General features: G+C 45.3%; 1 protein-coding gene across 5 annotated transcripts in view; it reads right to left on the bottom strand.

The window, feature by feature from the left end:
• The window catches only part of CD4 (CD4 molecule), a 34290-nt gene that overhangs the window by 14021 nt on the left and 6717 nt on the right, over positions 1 to 13552 (bottom strand). The window contains exons 2-3 of one of the 5 annotated variants that reach the window (XM_025401282.1): positions 9419 to 9534; positions 9135 to 9299 (exon numbers count right to left, since the gene is read on the bottom strand). The exons of the other annotated variants lie outside the window; for them this stretch is intronic. Of the exons in view, the coding sequence (XP_025257067.1) occupies positions 9135 to 9299; positions 9419 to 9467 (214 nt within the window). The 5' untranslated portion in view covers positions 9468 to 9534. The remainder of the gene's footprint in view (positions 1 to 9134; positions 9300 to 9418; positions 9535 to 13552) is intronic. 5 annotated transcript variants of the gene reach the window in all.

Here is a 13552-nt window from a genome sequence, read left to right on the forward strand (position 1 = left end):
CATAAGTCCCTGGAGATTCCTCCAGGTTGTGGTGTGTACTGTAATTCATCCTTTTTATTGCTGAAAAGTATTTCGTGGTATGGATATAATCATTCCCCAGTTGAAGGACATCTAGATTGTTTCTACTTGTTGGCTACCGTGAATAAAGCTACTATAAACATTTGTGTACAGCTTTTTGTGTGAGCGTAAGTCTTCACTGCTCTGGGATAAATGCCTAGGAGTGCAATTGCTGGGTTGTTGCATGTTTTGTTTTATAAGAAACTATCAAACTGTTTTCCAGAGTGGCTATGCCATTTTAGGCTCCCACCAATATTGGAAGAATGACCCCGTTTCTCCACATCCTCATCAGCATTTGGTGGTGTTCCAATTTTTAATTTTAGCCATTTTGATAGGTTTAGTGATAGCCTATTGTGGTTTTAATGTACATATCCCTAATGATTAATGATGTTGAACAGCTTTTCATGTGCTTATTTGCCAACTGTATGTCCTTTTGGGCCTGTTTTCTAATTGAATCGTTTTTTTGGTTTTGAGTTTTGAGAGTTGTTTATCATATTCTGGATACCAGTCCTTTGTTGAGTATGTGGATTATGGATATATTTTCCTATATTCTGTAAACTGTCTTTTCTTCTTCTTCTTCTTCTTATTTGAGATTGGGTCTCACTCTGTTGCCCGGGCAACCAGGCAACATCTTGGCTCACTGCAACCTCTGCCTCCCTGGCTCAGTGATCCTCCCACCTCAGCCTCCTGTGTCGCTGGGAATACAGGTGCACTCCACCAAACCCAGCTATAAATATATTATATATATATAATATAATATACAAAATATATAAATATATTAAATATTAAATATAAATACAGAAATATATTTATGTATTTATATATAATATTTATATTTAATAAATTTAATAAAAATAAAATATAAAGTATATAAATATATATTTGATATATAAACATATATTTAATTTAAAATATTAAATATAAATATATAAAAATATATAATATATAAAATATATAATATATAAATAAATAATATATATATACACTTTTATTTATTTATTTTTTTGTAGAGACAGGGTTTCATCATGTTGCCCAGGCTGGTGCCAAACTTCTGAGCTGAAGTGATGAACCCACCTCAGCTGCCCAAAGTGCTGGGATTACAGCAGTGAGCCACCTTGCCCAGCCCCTTTTTGCAGAGCAAAATTATTTTGCTTTTGTTTTTGAGACAGGGTCTCCCTTTGTCACTTAGGCTGGAGTGCCAGCTGGAATGCAGTGACACAATCATAGCTCACTGCAGTCTTGAACACCTGGGCTCAAGCGATCCTCCCACCTCAGCCTCCCAAAGTGCTAGGATTATAGGTGTAAGCCATTACACCTGGCCAACTTGTTTATATCTATAAAAAATCTTGGCCGGGCGCGGTGGCTCAAGCCTGTAATCCCAGCACTTTGGGAGGCCGAGACGGGTGGATCACGAGGTCAGGAGATCGAGACCATCCTGGTGAACATGGTGAAACCCCATCTCTACTAAAAAATACAAAAAATTAGCCGGGCGAGGTGGCGGTGCCTGTAGTCCCAGCTACTCGGGAGGCTGAGGCAGGAGAATGGCGTGAACCCGGGAGGCGGAGCTTGCAGTGAGCTGAGATCCGGCCACTGCAACTCCAGCCCGGGAGACAGAGCGAGACTCCGTCTCAAAAAAAAAAAAATCTTGCTGGTATTTTTATAGGAATTGGATGAAACCTGTATATAAATTTCGGGAAAATTGATATTTTTCTTATGTTGAGTCTTCCAGTCCATCAATCCATGAGTATAGTATGTCTCTCCATATATTTAGGTCTTCTTTGACTTCTTTAATCAGCATTGTGTAGTTTTTAGCATATAAATTCAATATCTTTGTTTTTGTTTTTGGTTTTGGTTTTTTTTTTTTTTGCTTGTTTGTTTTTGTTTTTGTTTTTGTTTTTTTGAGACAGACTCTTACTCTGTTGCCCAGGCTGGAGTGCAGTGACTCTATCTTGGCTCACTGCAACCTCTGCCTCCAGGGTTCAAGCAATTCTCCTGCCTCAGCCTCCAAAGTAGTTGGGATTACAGGCATGCGCCACAACACCCGCCTAATTTTTGCATTTTTAGTACAGACAGGGTTTCACTATGTTGGCCAGACAGGTCTCAAACTCCTGACTTCAAGTGATCCACCAGCCTCAGCTTCCCAAAGTGCTTTGATTGCAGGCATGAGCCACTGCACCCGGCCCTATGCATGTTTTTTAGATTTACACCTAAGTATTTTTTTCTCTTTCTTTCTTTCTTTCTTTTTTCTTTTCTTTTTTTTTTTTTTTTTTTTTTTTTTTGAGATAGGGTCTTGCTCTGTTACCTAGGCTGGAAAGCAGTGGTGTGATCATGGCTCACTGCAGCCTTGACCTCCCAGGCTCAAGCAATCCTCCCACCTCAGCCTCCCCAGTAGCTGGGACTACAGGCATACACCATTATGCTTAGCTAATTTTTTTTTTTTTTTGAGACGGAGTCTCACTCTGTCACCCAGGCTGAAGTGCAGTGGCGCAATCTCAGCTCACTGCCAGCTCTACCTCCCAGGTTCATGCCATTCTCCTGCCTCAGTTTCCTGAGGAGCTGGGTCTACAGGTGCCTGCCACCGTGCCTAGCTAATTTTTTGTGTTTTTAATAGAGAAGAGGTTTCACTGTGTTAGCCAAGATGGTCTCGATCTCCTGACCACGTGATCCACCCACCTTGGCCTCCCAAAGTGCTGGGATTACAGGTGTGAGCCACCATGCCCGGCTATGCTCAGCTAATTTTTTACTTTTTGTAGAGACAGGGTCTTACTATGTTGCCTGGGCTGGTCTTGAACTCCTGGGCTCAAGCAATCCTCCCACCTTGGCCTCCCAAAGTGCAGGACGTACAGGTGTGAGCCACCATGCCTTGCCTTTTTGAGCAATTATAAATGGTATTGTAGCTTTAATTTCTATGTACATGTATTCCTTTCTAATATATAGAAATACAATAGATTTTTGTATGTTTATCTTATATTCTGCAACTTTGATGAATTCATTTATTAATTCTAAGAGGTTTTTTTGTAGATTCTTTGAGATTTTCTATATAATCATGTCACCCACAAATGGGAACAGTTTTATTTCTTCCTTTCTGACAAGTTTTCCTTTTATTTCATTTTCTTGCCTTATTGCACCAGCAAGGGATTGCAGTACTATGTTGAATAAGAGTAGTAAGAGCAGACATCTTTGTCTTATCTCTGCTCTTAGGGAGAAAGAATTCAGTTTCTCACCATTAAATATAATGTCAGTTGTAGTAGGGTGGGTCTTTTGGGGTTTTTTTGGGGTGCTTTTTATTTAATTAACTGATTTCGAGACAGAGTCTTGCTCTGTCGCCTAGGCTGGAGTGCAGTGGCGCAATCTCATCTCACTGCAACCTCTGCCTCCTGGGTTCAAGCGATTCTCCTGCCTCAGCCTCCCAAGTAGCTGGGACTATAGGTGCATACCACCACAGCCGGCTTTTTGTATTTTTAGTAGAGGCAGGGTTTCACCGTGTTAGCCAGGATGGTCTCCATCTTGTGACCTCATGATCTGCCTGCCTCGGCCTCCCAAAGTGCTGGAATTACAGGCATGAGCCACATCACCTGGTCTTTATTTATTTATTTATTTTTGTTTTATTTATTTATTTTTTGAGACGGAGTCTCACTCTGTCACTCAGAGCGAGCAATGGCGCGGTCTCAACTCACCACAACCTCCACCTCCTGGGTTCAAGCAATTCTCCTACCTCAGCCTCCTGAATAGCTGGGATTACAGGCGCCCACCACCATGCCTGGTTAATTTTTGTATTTTTGGTAGAGACGAGGTTTCACCATGTTGGCCAGGCTGGTCTCAAACTCCTGACTTCATGATCTGCCCACCTTGCCTCCCAGAGTGCTGGGATTACAGGCGTGAGCCACCGTGTCTGGCCTATTTTTTAAATTTATTATTGGTTTGTTTGTTTTTCCTTTTTTTTTTTTGAGACAAAGTCTTGCTGTGTTGCCCAGGCTAGAGTGCAGTGGCACAATCTTGGCTCACTGCAATCTCCACCTCCTGGATTCAAGTGATTCTTGTGCCTCAGTCTCCTGAGTAGCTAGGATTACAGGCTCACACCATCACATCCAGCTAATTTTTGTATTTTTTGCAGAGATAGTGTTTCACCATGTTGTCCAAGCTGGTCTTGAACTCCTGATTTCAAGTGATCTGCCTGCCTCAGCCTCCCAAGATGCTGGGATTACAGGTGTCAGCTACCTCACCCAACCTGTTTGTTTTTCTTGAGACAGGGCCTCGCTCTGTCACCCAGGCTGGTGTGCAGTGGTACAATAGCTCATTGCGGCCTCCACCTCCCGGGTTCAAGTGATTCTCCCACCTCAGCCTCCCGAGTAGCTGGGATTACAGGCATGCACCACCACATCTGGCTAATTTTTTTTTTTTTTTTCGTATTTTTAGTAGAGACAGGTTTTCACCGTGTTGGCCAGGCTGGTCTCGAACCCCTGACCTCAAGTGACCTGCCAGCCTCACCCTCCCACAGTGCTGGGATTAAAGGCATGAGCCACCGCGGCCTGCCCTATATCATTATTTTTGAAGTGAGTTTCTTATAAACTGCATATTGTTGAATTGTGCTTTTAAATTCATTCTATCGATTTTTGTATTTTAATAGATGTATTAGACCATTTACATTGACTGTAATTATTGATATGTTAGGGCTTGAATCTGTCATTTTATTTTGTTTTCTGCTTATTTTGTTTTCTTGTTTCTTTTTCCTGCCTTCCTGGGGCTTATTTGGATATCTTTTTGTAACAAACTTCTTAAGAACAGTTTTAGATTTACAGCAAAATTGTGAAAATGGTGTGGAGAACCATGGAGATAACACTGCCATCCCAGTGAGCCTTTTGGAATGAGAACATCTATCCTATGCCTGTCTACCATTGTGTTTTAGATACACATAACTTGCCTGGTTTCACAGGTTCACAGCTGGAAAGAAATTTTGCCTCAGGATGAACCGTATCTCAAGTCTCACCCATACCTGATTTAGATGACATTTTAAAATTCCATTTATTTATTGATTTTGTTTTTTAGAGACAAGTTTCACAATGTTGACCAAGCTGGTCTCGAACTTCTAGGCTCAAACGATCCTCCACTTCAGCTTCCTGAGTAGATGGAACTACAGGTGCATGCCACCAAGCCCTGACTTAGATGCTATGTAGATGAAACTTTGGACATTAGACTTTGGAGTTGATGCTGGAATGAGTTAAGACTTTGGAGGCTATTGAGATGGAATGAATGCATTTTTCATGTAATAAGGACACAAATTTGAGGGGGCAGTGCAGAATACTATGGACCAAATTGAGTCCCCTACAAATCCACATGTTGAAGCCCTCACCCTCAGTGTGATGATATTTTGATATGTGGCCCTTGGGAGGTAATTCAGTTTAGATGAGGTTATGAGAATGGGGCCATCATGATGGGATTAGTGTCCTTATAGGAAAAGACATCAAAAAGCTTTCTTTCTCACTGGTCGTGGTGGCTCATGCCTGTAATCCCAGCACTTTGGGAGGCTGAGGTGGATGGATCATCTGAGGTCAGGAGGTCAAGGCTGGCCGGACCAACAGAGTGAAACCCCGTCTCTACTAAAAACACAAAAATTGGCCGGGTGTGGTAGCAGGCACTATAATCCCAGCTACTTGGGAAGCTGAAGCAGGAGAATCGCTTGAACCTGGTAGGTGAAGGTTGCAGTGAGCTGAGATCATGCCATTGCACTCCAGCCTGGGCAATACGAGTGAGGCTCTGTCTGAGGAAAAAAAACACATAAAAACACGCACACACACAAGGAGGCCGAGTGCGGTGGCTCATGCCTGTAATCCCAGCACTTTGGGAGACTGAGGCAGGAGGATCACTTGAGGTCAGGAGTTCTAGAGTACCCTGGCCAACATGGTGAAACCTCGTTTCTACTAAAAATACAAAAAAATTAGCCGAGTGCAGTGGCATGTGCCTGTAAACGCAGCTACTCGGGAGGCTGAGGCAGGAGAATCGCTTGAACCCAGGAAGCAGAGATTGCAGTGAGCCAAGATCGGGCCACTGCACTCCAGCCTGGGCAACAGAGCGAAACTCCATCTCAAAAAAAGAGAAAGTTTTCCTCTGTTTCTCTCTGCTATGTGAGGACACAGCAAGAAGGCAACTGCCTGCAAACTAGGAAGAGATCCCTCATAATCTGACCATGCTAGCATCCTGAAATCAGAATTGTGATAAATAAATTTCTGTTGTTGGCCGGGCGCGGTGGCTCAAGCCTGTAATCCCAGCACTTTGGGAGGCCGAGACGGGTGGATCACGAGGTCAGGAGATCGAGACCATCCTGGTGAACATGGTGAAACCCCGTCTCTACTAAAAAATACAAAAAACTAGCCGGGCGAGGTGGCGGCGCCTGTAGTCCCAGCTACTCGGGAGGCTGAGGCAGGAGAATGGCGTGAACCCAGGAGGCGGAGCTTGCAGTGAGCTGAGATCCGGCCACTGCAACTCCAGCCCGGGAGACAGAGCGAGACTCCGTCTCAAAAAAAAAAAAAATAAATAAATAAATAAATAAATAAATAAATAAATTTCTGTTGTTTAAACCACCCAGTCTATGGTATTTTGCTATGGCATTCCTAAGAGACTAAACTAAAAAAATACAAAAATTAGCTGGGCGTGGTGGCGCATGCCTGTAGTTCCAGCTACTTGGGAGGTTGAGGCAAGAGAATTGCTTGAACTTGGGAGGCAGAGGTTGCAGTGAGCTGAGATCGTGCCATTGCACTCCAGCCTGGGCGACAGAGCAAGACTCCGTCTCAAAAAAAAAAAAAGTTAGTCTAATAATTGATAGTCTCATTATGGTATAGCTTAAGGAAGGAGTAGGATAACAGGTATATACAGTATGATATCATTTACATAATTATATATATAATATTATCCACACTGACCAAGACTGGAAGAAAATAGGCCACATGCAGTGGCTTATACCTATTTTCCCAGCACTTTGGGAGGCCAAAATGGGATCACTTGAGCCTAGGAATTCAAGACCAGCCTGAGCAACATGGTGAAATCTCATCTCTACAAAAAATTAAAAATTAGATGAACATGGTGGCGTGCACCTGTAGTCCCAGCTCCCGGAAGACTGACGTGGGAGGATAACTTGAGCCTGCAATGTGTTGTGGTCATGCCACTGCACTCCAGCCTGGGCAACAGAGTAATACCCTGTCTCAAAAAGGAAAAAAAAAAAAAAAGAAACATTGGATGAAAATAAATCAAAATGTTAGCAGAGGATATCTCTGAGTGGTAGAAGTATGCATGCATTTGATTTTCCTCCATGTTCTTTCCTTCATTGACCAAATATTTTGTGATGAGCATATAATACTTTAAATCAGGAGAAAAGGCCGAGTGCAGTAGCTCATGCCTATAATTCCAGCACTTTGGAAGGCTAAGGCAGGCAAATCACTTGAGGTGAGGAGTTCGAGACCAACCTGGCCAATATGATGAAACCCTGTCACTACTAAAAATACACAAATTAGGCATGGTGGCACAAGCCTGTAGTCCCAGCTACTCAGGAAGCTGAGGCAGGAGAATGGCTTTAACCTGGGAGACAGAGCTTGCAGTGAGCCAAGATCATGCCCACTGCACTCCAGCCTGGGCAACAGATCGAGAGTTTGCCTCAAAAAAAAAGTAGAAAAAAAAAATTCTGGGCCAGGCACAGTGACTCATGCCTGTAATCCCAGCACTTTGGCAGGCCAAGGCGGGTGGATCATGAGGTCAGGAGATCAAGACCAGCCTGACTAACACAGTGAAACCCTGTTTCTACTAAAAGAACAAAAAATTAGCCAGGCATGGTGGCACATGCCTGTAGTCCCAGCTACTCAGGAGGCTGAGGCAGGAGAATTGCTTGAACCCGGGAGACAGAGGTTGCAGTGAGCCAAGATCACGCTACTGCACTCCAGCCTGGGCGACAGAATGAGACTCCGTCTCAAATAAATAAATAAATAAATAAAATAATAATAATAATTCTACAACTTTTTTTTTTTTTTTTTAAAATGGAGTCTTGCTCTGTCACCCAGGCTGGAGTGCAATGGTGCAATCTCAGCTCACTTCAGCCTTTGCCTCCCAGGTTCAAGTGATTCTCCTGCCTCAGCCTCCTGAGTAGCTGGGAATACAGGCCTGCACCACCACGCCTGGCTAATTTTTGTATTTTTAGTAGAGACCAGGTTTCACCATGTTGGCCAGGCTGGTCTTGAACTCCTAACCTGCGGTGATCTGCCCACCTCAACCTCTCAAAGTGCTGGGATTACAGGTGTGAGCCACTACAGCTAGCCTTTTTTTTTTAATTAAAAATTTTTTTTTGGCTCAGCATGTAATTCCAGCACTCTGAGAGGCCAAGGTTAGTGGATCACTTGAGCTCATGAGTTCGAGACCAGCCTGGCCAACATGGTGAAACCCTGTTTCTACAAAAAATACAAAAATTAGCCAGGCATGGTGGTGCATGCCTGTAGTCCCAACTACTCGGGAGGCTGAGGTGGGAGGATGACTTGTGCCTGGGAGGTGGAGATTGCAGCGAGCCGAGATCACACCACTGCAATGGAGCCTGGGTGATAGAACCAGACCTTGTCTCAAAATATATATATATATATATACACACACACACATATATATATATATATTTTTTTTTTGTAGAGACAGAGTCTCACTATGTTTCTCAGGGTGGTCTTGAACTCCTGGACTCAAGCAATCCTCCGGCCTCGGCCTCCCACAGTGCTAGGATTACAGATATGAGTCAATGTGCAAAATATTGTCTACATGGGTCTGTAGCAACAATACTCAAGAAATCATGGGTTTTAAGTGGTAGTGATTGTTGTAAAACTCACTAAAATAAGTTCATGAATATTAAAATATTCAAATTAACATACCACCAACAGCCTTTCCCTGGGCCACCAGCAGTTGGTGTAGGGAAACTCTGGACAAGAATGCCACTGAGTTGCTGTCAACCCCAGCCCTCTGGGATCCCAGAGTTTAACTAAGAGCAGATCTCAGACACCAAAGGCTTTCAATCCATACTGTGTTTTCCTCCCTGGATGGGGTCCAGGGAGCCCTACCTTTAGTTAAGAAGGAGCCCTGATTTCCCAGAATCTTTATCTGGTTGGAGTTTTTCCAGTGGAATTGTGTGTTCTTCTTCTGCGAAGCATTACAGGTCAGTTCCACTGTATCCCCTTTCTTGCCCAGCACCACTTTCTTTCCCTGGGTGACTGCTGGGAGTAGCGCTGGGTGGAAAAGAAAGGAGTCAGGTCTCAATGCTGCCGCTGTCCCCCTCTACCCCATCCTCCACCTTTGCCTTTCCTCCCACGCCATCTGCATTGAGACCCCAGGTCTGAGAACTTACCCAGTTGCAGCACCAGAAGCAAGTGCCTAAAAGGGATTCCCCGGTTCATTGTGGCCTTGCTGAGGGAGGCAGGGGCTTGAGCCAGTAGGGACCTGAGCCCGCAGAAATGGCAGGGCCTGAGGGAAATACCAATCATTAGTCAGCAAACATTTATTTGACCTGGAGTATAGAGGGGCCACATGCAACCTCTCCCTCAGGACCCTTGCAGCCAGCCCAGTGAACTTGAGGCAGGAGAACAGCAGAGGGAATTGGAGGTTGGATTAAGGAAGGAATGAGTAGGAGCACAAGCAAGGGAAAGAAGGAAGTGAGCAAAAACAGAAGTAAGATAAATAAGTGAATAAGGAGCCCCATGGCTGGCTAGATCCAAACCAAACCAGTAAGGAGCAGCTCCTAAGAGATGGGCATGTACTGGGCTGGGTGCAGTGGCTCATGCTTGTAATCCCAGCACTTTGGGAGTCCGAGGTGGGTGGATCACTTGAGGTCAGGAGTTCAAGATCAGCCTGGCCAACATGGTGAAACCCCGACTCTACTAAAAATACAAAAATGAGCCGGGCGTGGTGGCATACACCTGTAGTCGGTACTCAGGAGGCTGAGGCAGGAGAATCACTTGAACCAGGGAGGTGGAGGTTGCAGTGAGCCGAGATTGTGCCACTGCACTCTAGCCTGGAGGACAGAACGAGACTCCTCAAAAAAAAAAAAAAAAAAAAGCACATGTACTCCAGAGAAAAGAAGATATCCTTAAAATGACCCCATATAGTAATTGGCTACTTAAGGTTCATGCATACAGAGTGCATATCATGCATGTACTTAAAATTATGGGAAGGAGGTGACACGCAAGCACACAGAGGCCAAGAAACTAAGCAACTCACCTGTCAATCAAAAGGCACATGCCAGCTAAAGATTAGGCAGCTTGAGGAAGAAGAGAAAAAGACACATAGAAAAGGCATGAAATATAACAAACCAATGCTGACACCATTCGCAGGTCATCCTCGATCCATAGTGGATTGTACCGTGCTTAATAAACTTTTTGCTGTTTTGCTATTTGTGTGTGTCATGTCCAATTCTTTGTTTGTGGCACCAACAATTTGGGACTTCACAACATCAGTTGGTAACAAACTAAACTTACACACCCCTAACTGGATGCTCAGAGATACACACCACGAAATGCTATGCCCAGGCCAGGAGGGGGGCTCTTTGCTGGGATGAGTGAAGAGGGGATCAGAAAAGGATGCACGGAGAAGGTGACAAATTGGTGGGGAGACCATGGAGCCAGGCCAGGACGTGGAAATGCTTGAAGGCCGTGCTGAGATGCTGGGACTGGATCCTGGGCAGTAGAGAGCCAGCAGAGGATTTTCTATAGAAAAGAAGGTGATTAGATTTGCCACGTGGACCCCTGAAGCTGCTGAGTGAAAGAACTGGAGGAGGTGAGGCACCAAAGGCAGGACTGCAACCATCCTGGTGAACAAAGGGCCTGAGCCAAGTGGCTGTGGGAATGTGTGGGACAGTTCTAAGGTGACATTCCCAAGGATTGGGGCCTGATATAGTGTGAGAGGTGTGGGGAAAAGAAAGAGAGATCAGATTGTTACTGTGTCTGTGTAGAAAAAGGAAGACATTGACCGGCTGCGGTGGCTCACGCCTGTAATCCCAGCATTTTGGGAGGCCGAGGCAGGCGGATCACCTGAGGTTAGGAGTTCATGACAGCCTGACCAACATGGAGAAACCCCGGCTCTACTAAAAATACAAAATTAGCCAGGCGCAATGGCACACGCCTGTAATCCCAGCTACTAGGGAGGCTGAGGCGGGAGAATTGCTTGAACCCGGGAGGCAGAGGTTACCGTGAGCTGAGATTGTGTCATTGCAGTCCAGTCTGGGCAACAAGAGCAAAACTCCGTCTCGGGGAAAAAAAAAAAAAAAAAAAAAAAAAAAAGAAGACATAAGAAACTCCGTTTTGATCTGTACTAAGAAAAATTGTTCTGCTTTGAGATGCTATTAATCTGTAACTTTTGTCCCAAACCTGTGCTCACAAAAACATGTGCTATATTGAATCAAGGTTTAATGGATCTAGGGCTGTGCAAGAAGTGCTTTAAAAAAGTTCTTGCAGGCCGGGCGCGGTGGCTCACGCCTGTAAAACCAGCACTTTGGGAGGCCGAGGCGGGCAGATCACGAGGTCAGGAAATCGAGACCATCCTGGCTAACACGGTGAAACCCCATCTCTACTAAAAATACAAAAAAATTAGCCGGGCATGGTGGCGGGCGCCTGTAGTCCCAGCTACTCGGGAGGCTGAGGCAGGAGAATGGCGTGAACTCGGGAGGTGGAGCTTGCAGCGAGCTGAGATCACGCCACTGCATTCCAGCCTGGGTGACAGCGAGACTCCATCTCAAAAAAAAAAAAAAAGTTCTTGCAGGCAGTATGCTTGGTGAAAGTCATCGCCATTCTCCATTCTCTATTAACCAGAGACACAATGCACTGTGGAAAGCTGCAGGAACCCCTGCACGAGAAAGCTTGGGTATTGTCCAGGATTTCCCCCCTGAGACAGCCTGAGATATGGCCCCACGGGAAGGGAAAGACCTTACAGCCCCGCAGCCCCACAGCCGTAAAGGGTCTGCGCTGAGGAGGATTAGTGAAAGAGGAAGGCCTCTATGTGGTTGAGATAAGAGGAAGGTATCTGTGTCCTGCGCGTCCCTGGGAATGGAATGACTCGGTGTAAAACCGATCATACATTCCATTTTGAGAGAGGAGAAAACTGCCTTATGGCTGGAGGCGATACATCATGGCGGCAACACTGCTCTGTTACTCTTTACTGCACTGAGATGTTTGTGTAAAGTTAAACATAAATCTAGCCTATATGCACATCCAGGCACAGCACCTTTCCTTAAACTTATTTATGACACAGAGTCTTTGCCCACATGTTTTTCTGCTGACCCTCTCCTCACCTTCACCCTAGAGCCCCACCACATTCCCCTTGCCGACATAGTAAAGATAGTGATCAATAAATACTGAGGGAACTCAGAGACCAGCACCAGTGCAGGTCCTCACTTGCTGAGCGCTGGTCCCCTGGGCCCCATTTTCTTCCTCTATACTTTGTCTCTGTGTCTTATTTCTTTTCTCAGTCTCTCAGTCTCCACCTTGCAAGAAATACCCACAGGTGTGGAGGGCAGGCCCCTTTCAGAGAGGTCAGGGGAGAAAGAGCAGAGGACCATTTCTCTGTCCAATATCAGACCAACCCTACAAGGCCTCTGAGTGGGCCAAGCAGAAGGCGTTGGTCCAGGGTTTGGATGAAGAAGAGATTCCTGTGTGTTTGGCAGACAAGTGAGACTGGGGGTGGAGGGGGCAGGGCACAGAGGCTCTGAATGGACCCTGGGGAATGGACGGCTGTAGGTTAGAGGAGCGATTCCCAAAGTCCTGGATCAGCAGCAGCGGCAACATGACCTGGGAACTTGTTAGAAATGCAAATCCTCGGCCCTACCCTAGACTTGCTGAATCAGAAACTAGGGGTGGGTCTGGTCATCTGGGTTTTCATAAATCTCCAGGTGACTGATCACGCTCAAGTTTGAAAACCGTAAGTTAGATGGAAAGGAAAGGGGAGAGGCATCCCCATTCTGAGGTGTGCGAAGGTGGCAGGGATGTGCGAGGAGGCTTTGGGGGAAAGAGAGGGCTCAGGGAGGAGATGGTGGAAGAAGGTATGGGAAAAGCATTTGGGGCTTGACTGTAAATCTTTTTATTTTTAGTTTAGATCCACTCTGTCACCCAGGCCAGAGCGCAGTGGTGCAATCATAGGTCTTTGCAGCCTGGAACTCCTGGGCTCAAGTGATCCTTTCATGACAACACCCAGCTAATTTTTGCAGGTCATGATTGCAAATATTGACAGGCAGGTCAAAGAGCTGGAGCTTTGTCCTGGAGGTGATGGGACCCACTGCTGATTTTTGAGCAGAGATGTGACATGGTCTATGTAGAGCTTTCGGAAGCTTGATGTAGTAACTGGGGACCAGATGACATGGGATTGGAGCAGTGATTATAGAAAGGGCTCCGAGATAGCACCTCAAAGGAGGGTTGGAGCAGGGCTCAAGTGTCTTTGAACCCAGGCCCAGGATATAAAGCGAGCTCAGAGAGGTGACTGCCTGGGGAAGGGGTCA

Source organism: Theropithecus gelada, chromosome 11 (genome assembly GCF_003255815.1).
Source record: "Theropithecus gelada isolate Dixy chromosome 11, Tgel_1.0, whole genome shotgun sequence".
NCBI lineage: Eukaryota > Metazoa > Chordata > Mammalia > Primates > Cercopithecidae > Theropithecus > Theropithecus gelada.